This window comes from Ctenopharyngodon idella, chromosome 4 (genome assembly GCF_019924925.1).
Source record: "Ctenopharyngodon idella isolate HZGC_01 chromosome 4, HZGC01, whole genome shotgun sequence".
Taxonomy (NCBI): Eukaryota; Metazoa; Chordata; class Actinopteri; order Cypriniformes; family Xenocyprididae; genus Ctenopharyngodon; species Ctenopharyngodon idella.
In genome coordinates this window covers 19536494-19562018 of record NC_067223.1, presented here as the reverse complement: position 1 = coordinate 19562018, position 25525 = coordinate 19536494, and the positions used below count along the sequence as shown (strand labels likewise).

At 38.2% G+C, this 25525-nt stretch overlaps 3 protein-coding genes across 12 annotated transcripts in view; 1 reads left to right on the top strand and 2 right to left on the bottom strand.

The window, feature by feature from the left end:
- Positions 1 to 25039, top strand: part of LOC127510610 (gastrula zinc finger protein XlCGF57.1-like) — a 151214-nt gene extending 126175 nt beyond the window's left edge. The window contains exons 1-3 of one of the 7 annotated variants that reach the window (XM_051890393.1): positions 17619 to 17677; positions 19655 to 19785; positions 22691 to 25039. In XM_051890393.1, coding sequence (XP_051746353.1) covers positions 19701 to 19785; positions 22691 to 24318 — 1713 coding nt within the window. In that variant the 5' untranslated portion in view covers positions 17619 to 17677; positions 19655 to 19700 and the 3' untranslated portion in view covers positions 24319 to 25039. Of the gene's footprint in view, positions 1 to 17618; positions 17678 to 17698; positions 17977 to 19652; positions 22159 to 22690 lie in introns of those variants that run through there. The other 6 variants (XM_051890397.1, XM_051890394.1, XM_051890400.1 and 3 more) reach the window with 6 other exon arrangements.
- LOC127510680 (gastrula zinc finger protein XlCGF8.2DB-like) overlaps positions 1 to 25525 on the bottom strand; it is a 220351-nt gene that overhangs the window by 151949 nt on the left and 42877 nt on the right. The gene's annotated exons all lie outside the window — the stretch shown is intronic.
- LOC127510628 (gastrula zinc finger protein XlCGF57.1-like) lies at positions 1893 to 10545 on the bottom strand. Its single transcript, XM_051890448.1, has 3 exons — positions 10494 to 10545; positions 9077 to 9226; positions 1893 to 3735 (listed from the first exon to the last, which is right to left on the bottom strand). The coding sequence occupies exons 2-3, from the start codon at positions 9159 to 9161 to the stop codon at positions 2276 to 2278; spliced, it is 1545 nt and encodes a 514-aa protein (XP_051746408.1). The 5' UTR covers positions 9162 to 9226; positions 10494 to 10545; the 3' UTR covers positions 1893 to 2275.

Here is a 25525-nt window from a genome sequence, read left to right as displayed (position 1 = left end):
ATCATCCACCGCGGTCATCGGGAGCTGCCCATGGGGGGGATGGATGGGGTTAGAGTAAGGTTTTTCTCTGGTTTTTCTCCAGAGTCAGCAACACCCTCAGCACCAGAACTCTACACTCCACCCACTTGTTCACAATCACTAAGTTCTGATCGTCATCAACCACACACTATATAAGCCAGCACCCATCAGTTTACCATTGTCTGGTCTCATCGTTCACCTTGAACCACTTACCTGACTACTTACCTGAATGATACTTACCTGTACAATCCTCTTTTCTACCCGTCACTCTTCAGTCTTCTGTTGTCTGCTGCCGGCTTCAGTCATCCGGTCCAACCATCTCCAGTCTTCACCATCTAAAACAGATAAGAACTGTCATCCATATCTTAGTTACTCAACTGCTCTCATTGCTTGATTACTGGCATTGAGCCAATAAGCCTCTTGTTTGGAATATTACCTGTTGAATTCTTCTGATCTGTGACAATAGTAATATAATACTCATAATTATTCCTTTCATTTCACTAAGTTTTACATTAGTAATTCTATGAAAATGACAAATAATTATTGTAAGAAATTACAGCTTCTCAAATACACACTGTTGAGCAGAAAAATTCAAGCTCTTTATAGTTCTGAATATTAAGAGAGTGCTGCAGAGAGACAAAAAACATTCCTGGATGTTTTGGATTTTGAGTTTCGGATTTGGAACCCAAGACGTCCCTTGAAGATGATCTAAAGTTTGAGGAGCTGTCTGAGGCCATTATTAGTATGAAAGGAGGTAAGACCGATAGAAATATATAACATTTTATCATCATCAACTGAGATGCACCAGGAATCATTGAAAAAATGGGGCTCTGCCTTCCTCTCTAAACACTGCAGTGATTTACACTGTTGTTAGAACCTGGCAAACCGCCAAATGAATGCCGTTCATACAGAACAATTTCTCTTCTGAACAATGATTTAAAAATTCTTTGTAAGGTGTCAGCAAAGAGAATAGAATTACATCTGCCCCAACTTGTGCATATAGACCAAAACGGCTTTGTTTGGGAGAGACATGGTCTCCATAATATCTGCAGAGTACTTAATATACTGTATGAGAAATCCAATACTTGAAGGGTTTGCTCACCCCAAAATGAAAATAATTTCATTAATTAATCACCCTCACGTCGTTCCAAACTCGTAAGACTTTCGTTCATCTTCGGAACACAAATGAAGATTTTTTTAATGAAATTTAAGAGATGGCTGTCTCTCCATTGACTGCCTTTGCAACTGACGCTTCAAAAAATTCATTAAGAGATCGGAAAACTAACAGACATCTTTGGGTACAATATGCGTCACGACTAAACATGTTTCGTCATTTTCAAATACCTCTGTTTTAACAGTCCACGCTACAACACAAAAACAGCTTTTTCAAATTTATCGACTTGGGAGAGTGTTTTCAAACAGCTGTCTTCCATAACAAAAATGCTGTCTCAGTGTGGACGGGAGGCCAAAACGGAGAGAAAAAGATGCGTTTTCAAATGAAAATGTATTAGGGGAACACCTTAGGCCTTGTCCACACTAACTTCAGCCCAAGATATACTGGGAAAGGCTACAGCATCCCCCAACCCTGCATAAGACAAGTGGTTTGGAGAATGAATGAATTCTTTTATAGGACTTAAATTACTTTCTCTAATGATTATTTAACATGAAAAGGAAGGCAAACTGTTTAGGATTAATGACTAAATAAGGTAGAAACACCTAGAATCAGCAGTGAAACAGCTAGCTTTTACACAATCACAGCAGGAACCAGCTTCCAGATACCACCGGATGTGCCTCAACAGTAGCCATATTAAAGTCCAGATTGAAAACATATTAACCTATGCATTCATTCAATAAAGATGAATCAAATAATTCAGTGCAATGTTCATTATTTAATTCAGTTTGTCCTTTTATTTATAATCTTTCAGGTACATTGTCATTTGACTGCAAGACAGAATTTTAAACTATAGCAGGAGATGGTCTTCGGTGGAGATCATATGCACAAAAGAACATACAAAAGCAGAAAAATAAAATTTAAAGAAGGGGTCCTGAAGGTGGACAATCAGATGTGGCCCACAATCAGATGTGGCCCACGATCAGCTGTGGCGTGAACACAGTCTCAATTTCACACAGATGTGTATTTTCTGGTGCCATAGTCTCTTACAAAGAACACAAACAGGGTCATCTGTAAGTGTGATGGCAAAGAATACATTTTTTACACTGATCACAAATGGTCTTCCTCCAAAGTGAATGTCCATTTTCACACCGAGGAACACGGCATTTTCTTTCCAGAATGAGTTTGCAAATGACGTTTCAGGATTGTATGAAATGTGAAACTCTTCTCACACTGAAGACACTTGTAAGGCCTCTCTCCTTTGTGAACTCTTATGTGAATGTTAAGGTTTCCTTTACGTGTGAAACTCTTTCCACACTGAGGGCAGGTGAAAGGCTTCTCTCCAGTGTGAATCCTTATGTGAACCTCAAGGTTTGATTTGTTTATGCAAGTCTTTCCACAGTGATGGCACATGAAAGGCTTTTCTCCAGTGTGAGTTATTACATGATTCTTAAGGTGTTTCCTGTCTGGGAAGCTCCTTCCACACTGATGACATATAAAATAGTCCTTTTTTGAGTGAATCTTCATATGGTGATTAAGGGTACCTTTACATCTGAAACTCTTTCCACACTGACTACATACACACGGCTTCTCTCCAGTGTGAATTCTCATGTGTATCCTAAAACTATCTTTACGTGAGAAGCTCTTCCCACACAGTTTGCAGGTGTAAGGACTCTCTCCAGTGTGACTTCTCATGTGGTCATTAAGGTTGTTTTTCTGTCTAAAACTTTTTCCACACTGAGGGCATATGAACGGCTTCTCTCCAGTGTGGATTCTCATGTGAGTTTTGAGATTTCCTTTTAGTGAGAAACTCTTCTTACACAGTTTGCAGGTATAAGGGGTCTGTCCAGTGTGAATTCTCATGTGGGCATCAAGGTTTTTTTTCTGTCTAAAACTTTTTCCACACTGAGGGCAGGTGTAAGGCTTCTCTCCAGTGTGAATTTTCATGTGTTTTTTAAGATTTCCTTTTAGTGAGAAACTCTTTCCACACTGTTCGCAGGTGAACGGACTCGCCCCAGTGTGAACTCTCATGTGAGTTGTAAGATTTCCTTTTAGTGAGAAACACTTCCCACACAGTTTGCAGGTATAAGGGGTCAGTCCAGTGTGAATTCTCATGTGAGCATCAAGGTTTTTTTTCTGTCTAAAACTTTTCCCACACTGAGGGCATATGAATGGCTTTTCTCCAGTGTGAATTCTCATGTGAGTTTTAAGGTTTCCTTTTAGTGAAAAACTCTTCCCACACAGTTTGCAGGTATAAGGGGTCTGTCCAGTGTGAATTCTCATGTGGGCATCAAGGTTTTTTTTCTGTGTAAATCTCTTGCCACACTGAAAGCAGGTGTAAGGCTTCTCTCCGGTGTGAATTTTCATGTGTTTTTTAAGATTTCCTTTCAGTGAGAAACTTTTCCCACACTGTTGGCAGGTGAAACGGCTCTCTCCAGTGTGAATTCTCATGTGGACTTTAAAGTTTGTAGTTCCTGTTTTTTGTGAGGAAGTTTTTTCAGTCTGCGAGTCACTAAAAAAGTTTTCTCCAGTTATGAACTCGTGATGTTTCTCATGAAGGTCTTTTTCTTCCAGTTCTTGACTCTCAACTTTCAGCACTATCATGTCTAAAGCAGAAAAAGACAAATATAAGTTAACTCCAGTTAAATAGCACAAAGCAATGGACATCAAAAAGCATTAAGTTCAACAATATGTATATTAGATCTTATACCCACAAAGCTACTGAAAGAGGTGTAACCTGTATTATCAGAACATCTTGTCAATATTGTTAACTGTTTTCTTCCTTAAGGGCACGCCTCATACTTTCAAACTGGCAGTCAAAAACCCACAGTACACTGCTTTGGGATTGGGATCCCTCGGGACCCAACACAAAACTCGCAGGAAACTATATTGTAGGATTTAATAAGAAGGAATGGGTCAACAAAAGAAGTTGAGAAAAAGTAGGTTTTTACTATACAAAACCAAAACAAAGTAAGTCTGACATTTGGATAAATTTCTCAGTTGTTACTAAAAGAGGAAAGAATTGGACTTTGTAAGTTGCAACAAATGTCTAAAAGTATTGATATACAACGGGCACAAATCTGGCACCTCTTGGTTGAGGCAACATTCCTGGTCCAGGTGAAAATAAGCTCTTCTTAAAGGATAAAGCACTTCCTCCTGCACATATATTAAAGAAGATACTACAGAGAAATGTTATTACAGTGTTTATGATGTTATTGTTACATCTGCAATGGAATTTTTTAATTAATCATAACTAACATTTCTTTTTCCTTGCAGGAATAACATTTATATGCTTTTGAAACCTAAATGTCCTCAAACCTTTGGCCTAAATCAGAGTGTGTCTGAATTGCGTCCAAATATAAGAAAAGGGGAAATGAAACTTAGGGACAGCTAGACAACTATATAAATATAATAGCCCCATGATATTGAGTAACCAACGAACTAATAAACACGATTTAGGCAGATCTTGCTTTACCTAGTAACAGAAGGGTTTGACATATGAAGAACCAATCATATTGTAGAATGCTTTGCCATGCTCCTTGGGTCCTCTTTGTTTTGTTTTATTTTATGTGTGATTCATCGCGGATTCAATTGCTTTGTCATATTAAGGGGGTTTCCTTACACATTTATGCACATGCATTCTTCAAAAATACAGCTGATCTTTGACATGCTATGTTACGTCCTCGGATGTATATAATGTTATAGGCCCACTGTGAATCGTGGTTATGTTTTCTTTTTCCCTTTCGAGTTTCTCTCTCCTCATTGCTGCAGATTCCAGCTGTTAATCATCTGGGAAAGCGGATTGGCTCCTCTTGGCATCGCATCCTTTAAAAACGCACTTCTGTGCAATACAATGAGAGGCAGGGCTCTGAGCGTGTGTTCTGCCGTGACGACGCGTTGGTGTCAGCGTTTCTCCGGCCTTGTTTTAAAGCTGATTTAAGTGAAGTAGCCTGTGCATGTGTAACGTTGTTTTCCACCTGTTTTTCCCACCATCTTTCATTGGTTATTTTTGCTAATTCTCAGTCTAATATTGTGTTGGTATTAAAAGGTAATCTGTAAATAGAGTCACGCCCCTCTTATAGGAAATGGGTGCCTATTTTGTTTTAAAGCTATATTTTGTCCTAGTTTTGATCAAATAGGGAGATAGGGAAGTGTGATGTATTTTTGTTTCATTTTTCTTTGTGAGGATAAGGTAGCCTTCTAAAAATAGCTAGTTTTTGTTTTGTTTGTTATTTTGGCTCATGCCCATTTCTACAGTTGATATAGTGGCTTGTAAATGAAAGAAACTGCTAGTTGCTCCTACAATAAACGCAAATCGTTTTCCCTATGTGACGTTCTTCATTTATGTTACTCCTCAACGCTCCTAGACTGGGACGTAACAGCTAAAATAGATTGAAATGTATTTATTTAATTTGGATGAAATGTATAGAATGTACTGAATGTTAGCTTGCTTATTGTGCCCAAGAATATAATCTATGTAAGTCCATGTGTCATTTTAAAAAGAAACAATGCTTGAGAGCTGTTCAGAGGCTAATTTCCCATAGACTGGAGTGAGACCATAGACGTCTCTCAAACTGTTGCGATAAAACATTTTTGGTGTGGTGCCTCAAGTCTTTTTGCCAATGAGAATCAAGATAACAGCATTGTCTTCTTTTCCATGGATTAAGAGAAATTTTTGTGGTACTTCAATTCTGAGTTTGCTGCCAGCAATGTAATGCTTTAACTAAATTAACCTTAGGTAACTAGTTGCTACAGTAACGTTAACTTGCCAAATTCAAGTTACTTTGTTGGGTTGTCACAATATTTTTTACAAAAATTGACTAAGCAGGGCATGCAAAATGCAGCCAAAAGACAAAAAAGAAGAAAAAAAACTTATTGACCAGCAAGGTGTGGCTGGTGTGCCAAAAAAAAAATTGAAGTGAAGTGATGTACTGTAAATAAGTGTTTTTTTACTTGAATCAAAAGTTGTCTTTAAAATGTATGGAATGGAATGGAATATACCTTAAATATCACAAACATTTTCTTCTTGGGGAGCTGGTCTCTTTGACACCATTTCTGTTTGAAACCTGCAATTGCAGTTATTTGCGGAATTATCAACTTTACATGGGTTGTGCATTGGCACGGCTCCTCAGCGCAGATGAATCTAATGTTTTGAGGTGTATGTGTGGGGTGTGAGTCACCGCACCAGTGTGAATATTCACTGTACTTCAGATTTACAGATACTACATCTTGGAAGTATGTTCAAAATAAGAAGTTTCACCAGAAAATATCATCTGAACAAGTAACATGTCTGCCACTTTTGTTCTGACCAACTGTTTTTTAATAAATCACGCTGCCAATGGTGATTAAACGTAACGATCGCAAAGTTAGCTCAGATCACATCAAACCATGCAAATTATTATTATTGTTATACTTTGTTCTCATATAACGTTAACAACATCAACATTGCATAAATATATACACTGCTCAAAAATATTAAAGGAACACTTTTTAATCAGAAAATAGCATCAAGTCAGTTAAACACCTGGGATATTGATCTGGTCAGTTAAGTAGCAGAGGGGGTTGTTAATCAGTTTCAGCTGCTTTGGTGTTAATGAAATTTCCAACAGGTGCACTAGATGGGCAACAATGAGATGCCCCAAAACAGGAATGGTCTTACAGGTGGAGGCCACTGACATTTTTTCCCCTACTCATCTTTTCTGACTGTTTTTTTACACTAGATTTTGGCTAGGGTCAGTGTCACTACTGGAAGCATAAGGCAGTCCAACTTCTCCAGGATGGCACATCAATACGTGCCATTGCCAGAAGGTTTGCTGTGTCTCCCAGCATAGTCTCAAGAGCATGGAGGAGATTCCAAGAGACAGGCAGTTACTCTAGGAGAGCTGGACAGGGTCGTAGAAGGTCCTTAACCCATCAGCAGGACCGGTGTCTGCTCCTTTGTGCAAGGAGGAACAGGATGAGCACTGCCAGAGCCCTACAAAATGACCTCCAGCAGGCCACTGGTGTGAATGTCTCTGACCAAACAATCAGAAGCAGACTTCATGAGGGTGGCCTGAGGGCCCGACGTCCTCTAGCGGGCCCTGTGCTCACTGCCCGGCACCGTGGAGCTCGATTGGCATTTGCCATTGAACACCAGAATTGGCAGGTCTGCCACTGACGCCCTGTGCTTTTCACAGATGAGAGCAGGTTCACCCTTAGCACATGTGGCAGACATGAAAGTGTCTGGAGAAGCCGTGGAGAATGTTATGTTGCCTGTAACATCGTTCAGCATGACCGGTTTGGTGGTGGGTCAGTGATGGTCTGGGGAGGCATATCCATGGAGGGACGCTCACACCTCTACAGGCTAGACAATGGCACCCTGACTGCCATTAGGTATCGGGATGTTTAATTATTCCAGCTGCTGTAAGAAGAGGCTACAAATGCAGCATCCACACACGCGATATAGCCTAATAGCCAGGACTTCTTTATATATACAGTCGTGACGTTAAACCCTGGGTATACTTCGTTTTTTTTAGACGAACGCACAGCCTTGCAAAGTATACTTCATTTTACTCGTACGCATACACAGGCGTTCGACGCATGCATAGTTTTGAGCAATCTCTCACCACGAGTTAAATATCTTTGTATTCTTTCATGCTAGAGTTGTAGAAATGAAGGTACTTTCTAACCTCTATCTCTCGTCTATATAGGCCTCCATCGTCACTGTAGCTTGCATGAGCTCCGGTCTGTTCTGTTTATGCAATTTTTCTTTGACTATCTTGTGAATCGACGTCCCTAGGGCACAGTTGCCACCTTGTGGATAAACTAATTACTGAATAAATAAATAAATAAATGCGTATGTGCATTTAATACAAAGTATGCGCGGTTACAAAAATCTGGCGGTGCGATTTTTTACAAATCTGTTTTGATCTACATTCATATGTGGTTTGAAATCCTATTCAAAGCGCATTTTCTTTCAAAGGACAACCTGCAGAAACAACGTTGTGTTGTTGCAAGTGCCAGTTGATCAGAAAATTACAATAGCCTATAAATAGTGACACATTTTCAGACCGGCGGAGACAACAGCACGGAATAAAGCCGCGCATACCAGCCTCCTAAATTTCTGCCACTGCCTCAGAAGACGGCACGGCAGCTACACATAGCCTCGTTTCCACCGAAGTTACTCGGAACAGTTTGTCCCAGGAACATTTTTCCCCCAGACCTATTGCTATCTGCATTTCATAGCAGTCTAAAGTACCGTGAAGATTAAGTCCGGTGACGTTGGACTGTGCACGACCTTCCAGTTCCCTCTGCATATGAGCTTAATAAAGCCTAAATCTCTTCCGTCAGTCCATCAGTCGTATTTTTAAACTACAATGTCTATTCAAATAGCAAACAACTTTTACTGCATGAACCGCAACGGACTTTTAAAAATGATGGTTGAAATAAAATGCTGCATGGAGTCAACCAATCAAAATTCTGCGTGAACTCAACCAATCAGCATGTTCAAGTCCAATCCCCGAAAGTTCCCGATCTTTGAAAAAGTACTTTTTGAGGGGAGAATTTTTACCCGGAACTTTATTTAGACCCTGGTTCCTGCGGTCGAAACAACACAGAGTACCACCCTAAAGTCCCTAGTTCCTGGGGAAAGTTACTGCGGTGGAAACGGGGCTATTGTCATGTTGTAAATAAGACAAAACATCTCTATTGTAAACCCTTTCTTGTTGCTGTCATTGTTTTTAGGCTTGTTCGAGATGCCGTGGTACTTGCGGTACTTTGATGTCATATGCCAATTGGTCTGCGCTGCTCGAACAAGCCTTTTGACATGTCAATCTACGCAATGTCATTGCCATAGAAACCAATACAGAAATTAAGATTCCAATTGGATACAAAAATATTCGGATTTGGATTTTTATCTGAATTAATCAGGATCAAATTACTGAGTTCAGCTTTGAGAATGAAACCAACCTGTTTGTGTCTCAATTTCTTCTTGTTTCACTCTGAATCCTTCTTCAATCTTCATGTCTTCACTCTCCTCTTTAATAAACGCCATCTTTATAATAGTGTGTCACGTGGATCTCAGTCGCTTCACCAGGAGTTTTTCTGTGTTTGGACACTCTGTCATGATTAAGATGAGAATAATTAACAGATCTAGTGTCAAATCTAGTGCTACAAATGAATAAGGAATACAAAATATAGAGACTTAATAGTTATGATTTATATAATGTGAATATTAGCCTAAAGAGTATACTCTCATGAAAACATCTGCAATTGGTTTGTAAAAATTGACACCGTGTTTCTACTATAGTAATATTGTAGTAACTACAACTGTGGTTGTTTGGTCCAAACCATGGTTTTAAAGTGCCTTGTATTACATTTAAATAGTTTTTCAATGAACATCCACAAGATAAAAACAGAATGAAAAGTTACTATTCTATGATACATAATTACAGCAGTTACATCATCTGAAAGAGAATATACATGCTCTCGCGCATGTGACAAAATTATTCAGAACAATGAGCGCGACGTCATGTGTTCAAATACCAAAAGTGTGCCAACGGTCTGAGAGATCCACTCACATGAAGTTTTGTAATGACTAGTAGAATAATAACAATAAAGGAAAAAATAATGATGATAATAATATAGCTGTATATAATTATCAAAATATTTAATAAATTGGCCATGCATGAGCCTCCCAAAATGAGTGCACAGTATAAATCATATCTTATTGCTGAGCTTAATAATAATTTGTTTGATTTCAGAACATTGACATTTTGGTTGTTTTGACTATAGGTTTTGTTGCACCTACATGCCAACTAACTCTCATTAGAATATTAATAGATAGTATAATGTTTTTATGATAAAATCATGCTGTTTCTCCCACAGTATGAGTCAGTAAACATACCACTGTAAAACCACAGATTGGTTTTGTTTATATTATGGTTTTACTACAAAACCATAGTTAAGCTATAGGTAATTTTGTAGTTACTATGGTCTTACTGCCAATGCAGTAGCAAAACCAGGTTATTTTTTTTATTATTATTTTACTACAAATTTCAAAGTAACTATGGTTACTGTGCTAAAAACATTTTTTTTGTAAGGAAATCATTAAGCGAAGCAACTGACTCGGATTCTCGAAAAGCTCAGTTTCTCTTATCACGACTTTTCCAGTTGACCGAGTTTGTTTATGATAAAGTGATTCACGATATTGGGAGCGAAATGAGACGCACCTTTCCTTTTACTCATGTATAGAAGCGCTTTAATAACAAACATAACATAAAACAGTCAGATGTTACATTCAATAATAATTAATTCATTTACATCACTTGTAAAAAAACATAGACCGAACGGTTAGTATCGATTTAAACGCATAAAAACCACAAACCTCTGTACAGCCGAGCCACAGCAGACGCAGGTGCGCGGCGCATAATTATGACCTCATATCGCCAGCCCAACTTAAAAGTCCAGTTCACACGTTAAAATCACAGAAGTGCATAGAAATGTACATACAAAAACATTTACAAATAATAAAACATATGTCAGCTTTATTTAGATTTTAATACTTGGTAAAATACATCTGTTGTCAATTTATATATATAGAGAGAGAGAGAGAGAGTCACAAAAAGCCATTTTTGTTTTCTAAGCATGATCAATACCTGTAGATTTGTAAACATCTGATAAATACTGCTAAAAATCCCAAACTCATCCATGACACAACATTTTAGACTATACACAAATATTCATAAATGTCAAAATTATATTAAAAAAAGTTCACTTACAATATTATAAAATATTTTTATGTAAAGTCAGTTAGTTTTTATATTTTAAGTTAATTATACAAATATTTATAAAGCACATATAGCCTAATGTGTTTGAGTTCAATTTACCAGTCGACTGAACAGTTTTAATGTACAAACCCGATTCCAAAAAAGTTGGGACACTGTACAAATTGTGAATAAAAAAGGATTGCAATAATTTACAAATCTCATAAACTTATATTTTATTCACAATAGAATATAGATATATCAAATGTTGAAAGTGAGACATTTTGAAATGTCATGCCAAATATTGGCTCATTTTGGATTTCATGAGAGCTACACATTCCAAAAAAGTTGGGACAGGTAGCAATAAGAGGCCGGAAAAGTTAAATGTACATATAAGGAACAGCTGGAGGACCAATTTGCAACTTATTAGGTCAATTGGCAACATGATTGGGTATAAAAAGTGCCTCTCAGAGTGGCAGTGTCTCTCAGAAGTCAAGATGGGCAGAGGATTACCAATTCCCCCAATGCTGCGGCGAAAAATAGTGGAGCAATGTCAGAAAGGAGTTTCTCAGAGAAAAATTGCAAAGAGTTTGAAGTTATCATCATCTACAGTGCATAATATCATCCAAAGATTCAGAGAATCTGGAACAATCTCTGTGCGTGAGGGTCAAGGCCGGAAAACCATACTGGATGCCCGTGATCTTGGGCCCTTAGACGGCACTGCATCACATACAGGAATGCTACTGTAATGGAAATCACAATATAGGCTCAGGAATACTTCCAGAAAACATTATCGGTGAACACAATCCACCGTGCCATTCGCCGTTGCCGGCTAAACCTCTATAGGTCAAAAAAGAAGCCATATCTAAACATGATCCAGAAGCGCAGGCGTTTTCTCTGGGCCAAGGCTCATTTAAAATGGACTGTGGCAAAGTGGAAAACTGTTCTGTGGTCAGACGAATCAAAATTTGAAGTTCTTTTTGGAAAACTGGGACGCCATGTCATCCGGACTAAAGAGGACAAGGACAACCCAAGTTGTTATCACCGCTCAGTTCAGAAGCCTGCATCTCTGATGGTATGGGGTTGCATGAGTGCGTGTGGCATGGGCAGCTTACACATCTGGAAAGGCACCATCAATGCTGAAAGGTATATCCAAGTTCTAGAACAACAAATGCTCCCATCCAGACGTCGTCTCTTTCAGGGAAGACCTTGCATTTTCCAACATGACAATGCCAGACCACATACTGCATCAATTACAACATCATGGCTGTGTAGAAGAAGGATCCGGGTACTGAAATGGCCAGCCTGCAGTCCAGATCTTTCACCCATAGAAAACATTTGGCGCATCATAAAGAGGAAGATGTGACAAAGAAGACCTAAGACAGTTGAGCAACTAGAAGCCTGTATTAGACAAGAATGGGACAACATTCCTATTCCTAAACTTGAGCAACTTGTCTCCTCAGTCCCCAGACGTTTGCAGACTGTTATAAAAAGAAGAGGAGATGCCACACAGTGGTAAACATGGCCTTGTCCCAACTTTTTTGAGATGTGTTGATGCCATGCAATTTAAAATCAACTTATTTTTCCCTTAAAATGATACATTTTCTCAGTTTAAACATTTGACATGTCATCTATGTTGTATTCTGAATAAAATATTGAAATTTGAAACTTCCACATCATTGCATTCCTTTTTTATTCACAATTTGTACAGTGTCCCAACTTTTTTGGAATCGGGTTTGTAATTATTTTTGTACTCAATAAAATGAATAATTTGTGTTCACTTTACATAAAAAAACAACATGATAACAAGATTTCACGTGTTATGTAGTAATGTTATGCCTGATACTGAGGCTTTGAAGCTTGTGCTGAATGTCTTCCCGTCTGAGGCTTGTATTGTTATAGTGAAGTGACATTCGAAGCCTCGTTTGCAGTGCTTCAAGAAGGGGTTTGATTTTTGGCAGGATGCTTCGACTATTCGCCTTATTTACCTGGCGGCCATTTTGAAAACTCGAACGCCTTTGAGTGGTACACAAACCTGGAAGTTGGACTCCAATACGGTACTATCAATCAGTAGCAGCAATGGAAACTTTGTGGACTACGAATCTCGCCAATTTTACACATGATTTGACAGTTTATTTTAATAAATATTAATACTATTAATACAAATATTGACTAAATTATTTCCTTCAGATGTTATTGAAGTTAGAATCGTGCATACCTATTGTCGGATGTAACTTTAGAGACAGTCCTTAAATTTGCGAATATCAAACGTCCAACGTCAAACCAACCTTATGCCAGTGACCAGGATCCCTTCTGGGCCCGTATGTATAAAGCTGCTCAGAGTAAAATTTTAGTCTTAAGTGTGTCAAAATTCTAAGAATGACGTAATTTTACTTATTCTTAGACTTAAGAATAAGTGTGATTCATAAAGGTTCCTAAGTGTCAAGACTAGGTCTCAGCTCCTAAATTATTTAAGAGAGCTGTAGAGGTGTCTTAACCTAGCTAGGAGTAACAAGATGGCAGCAAAGAAGAGGAGACGCGCATTCCAATGAAGATATGTTGTATTGGAGTTATATGATGACATGGAGTTGATAAAATGATATAAACTTGATTGTCAATTCTTTTTGTAACTGACCTAATAAGAAATGTAATAACTTTAAATAAATGTAATAAATTTAATTAATGTTTAATGCATTTTAATACATTTAAAGGTTCTGTATGTGATTTCTCAAATTCGTTGTTGAACACTGTTGATATTTGGAAGCACAAAAAATGAACGTACAGTACACAACAGTACAAAAAATGAACGTAAATACAAACAAGAGTTTGTTGTTAATCTCCAACAGAACAGCAGCTCCAGACAATCAAAAGCCAGTGTTACTTACATGAGAAGGAATCAAAGCAGCCTCCGCGTTTGTTTTCAGGCCTTCCTGCTTAGCTCTCTCCAGCGCTTAAAAGCTTTTCTAATATAAATGCGGTCCTAAAGCGCTTGCCCTGTCATAAACCTTCATTGCAGTGATATTCTTTTGAGCTCTTTAGTATTGTGTAAACTTACCACACCAAATGTAGTGGCCAAAATTGATGTGCAAAGTTTTTTTTTTTTTTTTTTTTTAAATGACCCTACAATTTTGATTAAATCATCAAAATATGAGGAAAATATTTTTATGTTTATATCATTTAAGTGTATTAAAATATGACATGGACTACAACGTAATCAGTTTTTAATATTTCATTGGTTCTCTCTTGTTTTTGCATGTGTTCATAATTACTTTGCATGACAGCCTGTCCAAAAATAATTTGAAATCATTTGAAATTTCATTTCATAATCACACATGAAACAATTGACTCCAAGCACAGCTTGCATATTTTAACAAATATTTGAATTAAGGTTGAAGATGTCAATTTTCATATGGATGGACATCACATTTGGCCACTACTCTATGGCACTTCATTGACTTTCCAACTGACCATCAAACCATGCGGCAAAAGCAAGCCACTTTTATGTTGATAGTGGGCTTCCCTGGAGTTGTTGGAGCCGTTGATGGAACTCGTGTTCACATCATTTCTCTAACTGTAAATGGGGAGACATATATCAATAGAAAAAGATTCCACACCATCAATACTAATTTGTGATAATTTTGCACAATGCAATGCAATTTTTAAAAATGAATTAAAATATTAAAACGTTTCAGTGTCTTTTTAAATGTTTTTTTTTTTATAATATTAAATTATTGGTGTTGTGCTGCTGTGACTTCACCCTTGCAGACTCGCTATTGGCTGATTCAGAGGTTAAGGGCGGCCATTTTGAGTTAAGTCAGCACTTAAGAATCAGTCTTATACTTTTTACTAAAAGTTGCTTTTAGCTTCTTTATAAAAGTATCTTACTCTTAGAAAAGTCCTACTCTTTACTAAGAAATTTTTGACACTTAAGTCAAAACTTAAGACTATTCTTAAGAGCATTTCTGAGAAGTTTTATACATACGGGCCCAGGGGCCGTATTCACAAAACATCTTAAGGCTAAAAGTAGCTGATTTAGGAGAAACTCTTAAAAATAATGGGTGTGTCAGTCCTAATTTTAGGAGTCCTAAATTTTTGCTCTAAGAGTATTTCACAAGGCATTTTAGCACTAAAACTAGTTCCTAAATCTGTGAAACATTAGGAGTAGTAAAGAGGGCTCCTAAGTCACTAAGATCAAATCACAAACAGTCCTAATCCACCCAAAGACACTGTACACCATTGAGGTAATAGAGATAGAGCCTTAGGTGCTGAACTTTTTCTTCATAAATGCAATACATTTTGATTTATAGATTTGAATCTATGATGAGACGCCAAAAATAAATCTTTAACAAATAAATAAATAACGTCCGATTACCTGTGGCGGTGGTTTTCATGAGTTCACACTTACAAATGATTGAATAGAGTAAAAAAATAAGCATATTTGGTGTGCTGTCCAAGGGGGATCCAAGCTTGGAATTTAGCCCAAACCCAAATTTCTCCCCAGTCGAAAGTGAGAAGCGGGGTGGCGGAGGGATGCAGAAAACTGTCGAGGTAACTATAGGCGAGTCGGCTCTTGTCTGTGTATATATACCTCCTCTCGAGCTGATTAGATAGACCGTTTGAATGTGTTCCTCCCAAACTTATAAAACATAATTTGTCACTTGAATTCTGCATTCTCTTGAGATGCAGACACCTAAGAGGTGGACGATTAACTGTATATACTAGTTTAAATTAGTGACACTTAGCCTACGTTTTAAAACCTTCATTTGAATATGGCAACATTTTTATTAAAAAAATATTTCTTTGAATAGGGCAACATTTGTATTTTAAACCTTTATTTTAATATGGAAACATGACACCTCATTCTACAATATTTCTATGATTAAATCACTGACTCCTCCCTCATCAGCCAATCACTGTGTGCATAGTCAATGGCAATGAGGTCAACCCCGCCCTTACTCTTAGCTTAAGACTAATGTCTATTCCTTAGTAAAAGTTTGTCTCAGCAGCTTTGTGAATAGGTTTTAAGAGAAAACTCTTACCTAAGAACTTTTACTGCTATTTATCTTAGTGGTAAGATAAAATGTTTTGTGAATACGGCCCCAGATGCATGTGCTTTTCTGAAAGACTGGGTTCACAATATTCTGACAGACTGCTTTGCCACCACTCCCATTATTGAACTGGCACACTGGGTGGGCCAAATCAACTCGATTTATCCCTCTGCTACCAGAACAACATTGATGAAGTTTCTGAACTATAAAGATTGACAGCATTCTTTTGATCAGCGGTTCGGTGCGCCAAAGTCACGTGATTTCAGCAGTTTGGCGGTTTGACACGCGATCCAAATCATGATTCGACACGCTGATTCATAACGCTCCGAAGCTTCATGAAGCAGTGTTTTGAAATCGGCCATCACTATATAAGTCGTTATTTAGTTTTTTTTGGCGCACCAAAAATATTCTCATCGCTTTATAATATTAATATTGAACCACTGTAGTCACATGAACTGATTTAAATATGTTTTTAGTACATTAATGGATCTTGAGAGAGGAAATGTCATTGCTGCCTATGGAGGCCTCACTGAGCCATCGGATTTCAACAAAAATATCTCAATTTGCGTTCCGAAGATTAACAAAGGTCTTACGGGTGTGGAACGACACGAGGGTGAGTAATTAATGACATTATTTTCATTTTTGGGTGAACTAACCCTTTAATCCATACTTCTTGTACTGTGTTTTATTAAGCTCTTACGGTGATTTTCTGGAGTGAAAACGGACGCTTCATCTTAAGTGTGATGTACAATTAACTTCATAAAACTCATCAGTAAAGTTTTGGCCATCATTCAGACAGGTGTCCACTACAACAAGCTTGTACTAATAGTGGATAAAAGCAAGATGACAGCATAATTTATAACTGTAATTAAACTAAACTATACCTTTTCTGTCTCGATGCAGCATGTATTCTCTGTCTCTGTAGGGATCATTGTCTGACTCTTGTTCGAACTGAACACCATTACTGACAGTTTCTGACATTTGTAGTGCCATGACATTTCCTTCTTGTTAACATCTTTTATACACATCAAGTCTCCTCTGCTCACCAAAGCTGCATTTACTTGATCCAAAATACAGCTAAAACAGTAATATTGTGCAATATTTCAACAATTTAAAATAACTGTTTTCTATTTGAATATATTTTAAAATGCAATTTATTCCTGTGTTGACAAAACTGAATTTTCAGCATCATTACTCCAGTCTTCAGTGTCACATGATCCTTCAGAATCTAATATGTTGATTTGATGCTCAAAAAAACATTTATTATTATCAATGTTGATTTTTTTTTTCAGGATTCTTTGATGAATAGAAAGTTCAAAAGAACAGCATTTACCCGAAATAAAAAGCTTTTGTAACATTTTAAAATACCGTTCGAAATTTTGGTGTCAGTACTCAGTAAGATCTATTTTAAAGAAATGGAAGAAATTAATACTTTCATTCAGCAAGGCATTTGATGTTACAAAATCTTTCTATTTCGGATAAATGTTGTTCTTTTGAACTTTCTATTAATTTATTACTCCTCTGTTTGATTTATTTTTGTGTTTAAGCCCGTTATATATATTGAGTAAGCTGACTGTAAGCTGAATGCCATCTTGTTGGAATAAGTAAGGAGCAGTGAACACTGCACAAGGGACCCTTTCAATCGAAACTATGCCCTTGTTTAATTTTAGCATGTAAACAGGACTTTTATTTTGGTCTGGTGATATGACGACATAAGTCTGCACCGCGACTTATGTCTGTGATTCGGCTGAAGAAAGGTTGGTGGTTTTTAAACATTTAAAGTGTTTAAATTGATGTAAACCGTTCAGACAATTTTATAGTTTTTGCAAGTGAGGTAAAATGATTTAATTATTTTTGAATGCAACATTAATGCTTCATTTAACATTAATGAACGTTATATTTGTGTAAAGCGCATCTACACACGAGTAATAGAAAGGGTGTGTCTAATTTCGCTCCCTATATAGTGAGTGAGTACCTACATCGTAAACACGAATTCAGGAACTGACAAGTAGTGGTCCTGTCCCGCATACAACACTTCACGTGCATTTGCGAACAGGTGAGCAGGGGTTCCCAATTCCAGTCCTCGCGAAGTGGACTTAAAAGGATATTTTCGAGATTTCCATCCAAAGCAAGTGTGTTTGTACGCGGATGTAACTGTCGCGTCTCACACACTTTACAAGTCAACTATCATGAATACACGATAGTGTAAGATATGTTAAATAAGATAAAAGAATATTTAATATAACCAAATTACGTTTATTTTAACATTGAATATTACAACATACATTTATCACCTTAGATTAGGTGAAATTTATAATTAATTAAAAATAGATGATGATGATCCACAAATGTAGAGATTCACAAAAATGATTTAAACTCACAAAATAAATAAAATGAGATTTGCTAAAAAAAAAAAAAATTACAAATGTTTTTTCTTTTAACAAACACAACTGCACGATTAATCATTAAAAAAATCACAATCTCGATTCAAACACCCACACAATCTTATTTCCTAAATAACAACGATTCGCCTGTGTCTATTAAACCTTTGATATAATCACACCGGAACATTCAAATCTGTGTTCGTGCTACCGCTGATCCAGAGAGAACAGTTTTAATGTTAGGGATGAAACCGCTCCACACTCAGTCTTTTCAACCACACAGTTTCATTATTTCTGTGTTACAAATATTCATATTGTCACAGAATTACCGGAATAAAAGTTTATAGTTTGGATATAAACACTGATGTCTACGGTAGCGATCGAAATCACCTTTTGGAACGAACAGTCATATTTTCCATGTAATGTTAGTCAAATTCCAGCTTTGTCGGCATCGTTAGGGAAAATGAAACAACACTTTTGTGCTACTGTGCTGAGGGAAACATACACTCACGGCACATATGTCAGAACACCAGAGTTGCCAAGTCTGCGTTTTTCCCGCGGAATTGGGCTACTTTTACACTGTTGCCGCGGGTTGTTTTTCATGTCCGTGGGTTGAATCGACCCAAAATAATGTGATATTTAGCCCCTTGAATGTGAATTTTACCAGGGGAGCCCTGCCAAAAACGCAAATTTTGCCCCCCAGAAAGCGATTTTTACCATGGGACCCCCCTGAAATGTGATTGGGCTAGTTTTGAGGAGCAATTGGGTGGGTTTTGTTTGTCTGGCAACTCTGCAAAACACAACACTGAACAGCAGAGGTGAAGAACAGCGCTGAAACGATCTTTCCTGATTTGAATTCTCCGCTGTAATGCGATCTAATGCATAGTATTGTGTAGTGATTGGATTGAACAAGCTCTTTCTCATGAATATGCAGAGAAGCACCCAGAACTGGATGACGTAGATTCATACCAGCTCTGCAGCCAATCGCACACTCCTGAGGCAGTGACGTAGATTTTGTGACGTTGCTTCGACTTTGCATTTCAACCCGGAAAAACGAAACTGCTCTGAAAAATGCAAAAATAACCAATTTCCACTTATTGATAAAATTTATAAATACTTTTAGTGTTTTCAGTGATGTGCAGTCTGGATATATCTGTTCACATCTCAAAAAATGTGTTTTGGGGTTTCATGACCCTTTAAGACCATTAACTATAACTCTGACTGACTCCCTTACCAGTGTACTGACTACTGAACTAGGGAGCTGATTGAGACACACCCAGAGATTTAGTTCGAATTTATTTTTCTTTCTGTTAATTATTCTCATTTTAATCATGACGGATTGTCCAAACGCAGAAAAACTCCTGGTGAAGCTACTGAGATTCACGACACTATTATAAAGATGGTGTTTATTAAAGAAGAGAGTGAAGACATGAAGATTGAAGAAACATTCAGTGTGAAACAAGAAGATACTGAGGAACAAACAGGTTGGTTTCATTCTTAAAGCTGAACTCAGTCATTTGATCCTTATTAAAATGTCCACCTCTACAGAAATGAATGATATTATTGAAGAATGTCATATGAGTGTCCTAATTAAAGCGGTTTTATTTGACATGGAGTGGGCCGCCAGCAATTGAAAGTAAATTACTGTTAAATTACTGTAAAAAACTGTTAAATAATAATAAACTCTTTCGGTTCAGACGCTAGTGCCTGGGATACAAAGGTATCTTTTTGCCAGCTTGGCCAGGAAAGGATAGACTCGCTCATGTGATTTCCACCAGCTTAGTGGATCTTCTGTGAGTGCCAGTGGTGTGACCTCCTGGTACCTTTTCACCTCCTCCTCAGCTCTGGCAGATAATGATTTTGTTGGGGCTCCAACATCACCATAAGTCTATTCAAGCAGGTCTGTCAGCCCACATGACTTCCTTATCTTGGCTGGAAAGACAGTGGGTCTAGGATCCTCTTCAGTGTAGCCAGGTTCCTCCTGATGCTCCTGGAATTCTGGCTCAGAGATGGTCTGCTACCTGCTTTCTTCCTGTAGAATACACACACAGAAGGAGAGGATAAATATGTACTGTATCATTAATTATGCAGTAAATATGTTGTTTCTCTTTGGTAATTTATAGTTAATTTGTCTTAAATATTTTAAATAAATCTTTACCAATTTGACTACAATATTTGTAGAGCAGTGACATTTCTTCTTACGTAGGTTAGAATATATTATGCTTCTATTATTTAAATGTTTTATTACCTGGAGGGTTACAGCCTCAGCATAGGTTTCCTGTCTCTCCTCTGGGGTCAGGAATGGCAAGGTTTTAAACCGGGGGTCCAGGGTTGATGCTGTGTAGAGGGTGGTGTTCTCTGTTGCGCTGGCATATCTCCTTTTAAGATCATGACTGATGCTTTGTTTGATGTCTTTGATCAGCATTGTGTCACCAATGTTGCCCTGTGTGTCATGCAACAACTGTGCGAGCAGCGGTGCTACGAATGAAAGAGTAGGATTCTTTTCCTCAGACATCACAGTGGTCGCCACTTGCATCGATTCCCAATATCAGTCTCATTCAATGTGAAGACATTTGTGTTACTCTTTCTCACTTCAGGAAACAACAGCGATGCACAAATGGAGGCTGTTGTTTAAGGAACTGCCGGAGCATTTCATAAGCACTGTTCCCATCTCTTGCTGACATGAGTCTTGAGTTTATGGATCGACCACCAGGTTTTTGTCAGCAATCACCCACTCCTGTGCTGCATTTTGTAGGAGGTCTTCAATTTTCGCCCCGGTGTGACTTTTTTTGTACTACTCTAGTTTAGAGATTGTGAGACAACAGTTGCCAGTCTTCTCTGAGATAATGACCTGTAATAGTCGCGTATGAATCCACTGCCCGTGACGTCCATGCATAAGTTAATGCAACCCGTTCTGCGATTCTCAAACTTTCCTCAACTTTAAGCTTCACTTCTCTATAGAAAATGGGCGGCCTCCAGCTGCTGGTCCCATCACTCCACCTCAGCTTGTCGATCTGTCGCCTCCACCTTGGCTTCTCCCCCCCCCTCAGCTCCACCAGAGGCCATTGTCCTTACGGCTCCACTGGGCTCCCTCGTCCCTCCGGCTCCACCTCGGTCAGCCGTCACCCTGCCTGCGCCATGGACTTTCATTAAAAATGTATTATAACATTATTATAGTGTATGGAATGAATGTTTGTGGCCTCTCTTTGTTTTATACACTGCTGCTTTATCCAGAGGTCCTAAGTCATTTTTATTGCACTCCTGGCCTAAACCTTAGGAATAAGTTTCAAGATGGGCGGAGGGCAGTTAGTTCCTAAGAAACGGCATGTAGTCTAATGAGAAGACCTCGCCAACCCAGACATGGTACTTGGGGTCTTCTTCTTGGCCTCTAAAGGCTGATTTATACTTCTTCGTCGAGTGTGTACGGCGTAGCTATAGCATAGGCTACGTGTAGCACGTACGGTGTAGCCTGATGTGCACCTCTCTAAAAATGTAACAACGCGTCAAGTCTACGCGGACTGCAAGTGCTGTGATTGATCTGCTAGAACCCCTCCCACAGGTAAAAAAAACTGGCGCGGAGAAGAGCGTTTTCAACTTCTGTAGGAATGAAAAAACGCTTTGGCCACTTGCTGTGCTCTGTTTCAGGGGACACGCGCCGTCAAGCTGCAACAAAAGTCGTTGCCTATTTGCCACTGTTGAAGGTTTTCTGACAACGTACATAACAAGCTGCTGCTTCTTCGGCTTTTGACTTGATACTCAACATGACTGCGGACACTGCACGTTGCACGTCGATGCGGACAACAAGGCAGAAGTATAAATGAAAACCGACACATAGCCTATGGTGCAGAGGCTCCGGGGTAGGTCCGACACAGAAGTATACATCAGCCTTCAGAGGTGTCTGAAAGTCCTAGCAGCATTATCTAATGGAACTGGACATTTGTTTTAGTCCACAAGGGTACAAATCAAAACGTAGCAAATGGCAGTCAGATAGTGACCCTGCCATAAATCTGTGGCTCTAGATTGTTCTGCAATATTCTGTTCACTATACTGAAAATAAATGAGCGAACACTATTTTTTTCTAATATTTTAGACATAAATGGCAGATTCGAGATCGGTCTATAATTAACCAGTTCTCCTGGGTGAAGCTGTTTTTTTTAAGGGGTGTAGTAACTACCAGCAAGATTTTGGGACGTGTCCTAAAGAAAGCAAAGAGTTATGAATACTGAGAAAAGGTTCTAAGATTACAGCTAACACCTCTTTCAGTAGCTTAGTGGGTATGGGATCTAGCATATATGTTGTTGGTTTTGATGCTTCAAATGTCAAAATGTTTTGATGTCTGTTTGTGCCATTGAACTGGGGTTAACTTTTATTTGTCTCTTTATGCCTTAGACCTGATGGCACTGAAAGTGGAGAGTCAAGAACTACATGAAATGGAAGAGAAAGATCAGTATGGGAAATGTCATGATTTCATAACTGGGGAAAAATCTAGTTGTTCAGTAGTTCAGACTGAAAAGACTTCCTCACAAAAAAGAGCTCATAAAACTGGAACTAGGAGTTATTTCACCTGCCAACAGTGTGGAAAGAGTTTCACTCTAAAAGGAAATCTTAAAGTTCACATGAAAATTCACACTGGAGAGAGGCCATTTAGATGTGATCAGTGTGGAAAGAGTTTCCCAGGCATGAACTGCCTTAACAGACACCTAAAAATTCACTCTGGAGAGAAGCCTTTCACCTGCCAACAGTGTGGAAAGAGTTTCACCCTAAAAGGACATCTTAAAGTCCACATGAAAATTCACACAGGAGAGAAGGCTTTCACGTGCCAACAGTGTGGAAAGAGTTTCACTGAAAAAGGACATCTTAAAGGCCACATGAGAATTCATACTGGAGAGAAGCCTTTTACTTGCAAATTGTGTGGAAAGAGCTTCATTGAAAAAGGACATCTTAAAGTCCACATGAGAATTCACACTGGAGAGAAGCCTTACACCTGCCAACAGTGTGGAAAGAGTTTCACTCAAAAAGCAAGCCTTACAGCCCACATGAGAATTCATAATGGAGAGAAACCTTACACCTGCAAACTGTGTGGAAAGAGCTTCAAAACAAAACTAAACCTTAGGTATCACATGAACATTCACACCGGAGAGAAGCCGTACACATGTGATAAGTGTGGAAAGAGTTTTAAACGTAAGTTAACCCTTAATTGCCACTTGAGAATTCACTCAAGAGAAAACTGTTTTGTATGTCATCAGTGTGGAAAGAGTTTCTCAGACATGAACTGCCTTAACAGGCACGTAAAAATTCACTCTGGAGAGAAGCCTTTTACCTGTCAACAGTGTGGAAATAGTTTCACTGAAAAAAGACGCCTTAACGTCCACATGAGAATTCACACTGGAGAGAAGCCCTATACCTGCTCTCAGTGCGGAATGAATTTCATATATAAACTAACTCTTGATTCCCACATGAGAAGTCACACTGGAGAGACCCCTTACACCTGCAAACTGTGTGAGAAAAGCTTCTCGCGAAAAGGAAATCTTAAGTATCATATGAGAACTCACACGGGAGAAAAGCCATTTATATGTGGTCAGTGTGGAAAGAGTTTCACACGTAAACTAACACTTAATTGCCACTTGAGAATTCACTCAAGAGAGAATTGTTTTATATGTCATCAGTGTGGAAAAAGTTTCCCAGACATTAACTGCCTTAATAGGCACGTACAAATTCACTCTGGAGAGAAGTCTTTCAGCTGCCAACAGTGTGGAAAGAGTTTCAGTCTACATGGAAATCTTAATGTCCACATGAGAAGTCACACTGGAGAGAGCCCTCACACTTGCGAACTGTGTGGAAAGAGCTTCTCCCGAAAAGGAAATCTTAAGTGTCACATGAGAACTCACACTGGAGAGAAGCCTTTCACATGTGCTCAGTGTGGAAAGAGTTTCACACGTAAACTAACCCTTAATTGCCACTTGAGAATTCACTCAAGAGAGGAATACGTCGTCAATGTGGAAAAAGTTTCAGTCTAAGGGGCCGTTTACACAACACCGTTTTCAACTAAAAACGGAAAACTTTTTATGCGTTTTGGCTGCATAAACATTACATTACAACAGTGTTTTGGGTGCCTGCAAATGCAAGCTTGTGAAAATAGGTTTATAATCTAATTTTAAACGACAAAAACACGGATCTATGAGAACGGTGAAGGCATTCACATGCATATTTCGTGTTTAGTCTATAGGCATGCACATTTGTCACGAGTTCTCTGTATGGAGATGTTCATTGCAAGTTATTTGTCCATGGTCACTTACATTTCCTCTAATTTCAATTGTATAGCAGCATCACTTTATACATTGATATATTTTAATACCTCAGAATCGCACCACTGGCCATTTCTGTTGCCTTCAATGAAGGATCTATGGGTGTAATTTGACTTTTTAAATAGGCAACCTGAGCAAACATACATTGGCGTTGTCTCATTTTATCTTTCATATTTTATATTCATTTTTATTATATTGTTCATTAATTTCCTTGATCTTACAATGTTTTGCTGTCTAATAATATGGTTGTGTGGTCTTCATATGTTGGAGATAAGAGGAATGTCTACATTACATTGTTTCCACTATCACGAATGATGTATTGAATCAATTTGGTTTATTATCACTTGTTGAATTTGTGCTGGTCAGATGAAGTCCAACTGAACATTGAGAAAGATGCAACTAAGATTATTTAATAAACTCTTTTTCATCATCACTTCATCTCCTGCTTCCAACTCTTTCCCTGCCTGTCTACTTCTTGGGCTGATGGAAGAATGAACAAGTTGTTGACTATTTGGATATCAAAACCAACATTGTGTTGGAGAGAGAGGTTCAGTGCTACTGGATTCCTGGTAATTGAGGTCGAGATGCAACCTGTAGTAGTAAAATTCAACAAAGGAAGCACCTAGACTTGATATGACTGTCATTTCTTGTGCTCTATCTGACAGACTGTATGGCCTTAAACTTCAAACTTTTTATTATTATTTTAAACTTTCATCCAAGGTCAAGCAAACAACAAAGTTTGTCTTGACCAACTTCATGTGGTAACACTTTAGAATAATGGTCCATTATTAATAGGTAACTTTTCAGGAAGTAATGCAGGAAAAATGAGTAGTACCTAGGGGTTGCACTGACTAATCGACTTTAAAGTGCCCCTATTATGCTATTCTAAAGGTTCCTAATTTTGTTAAGGAGGTCCCCT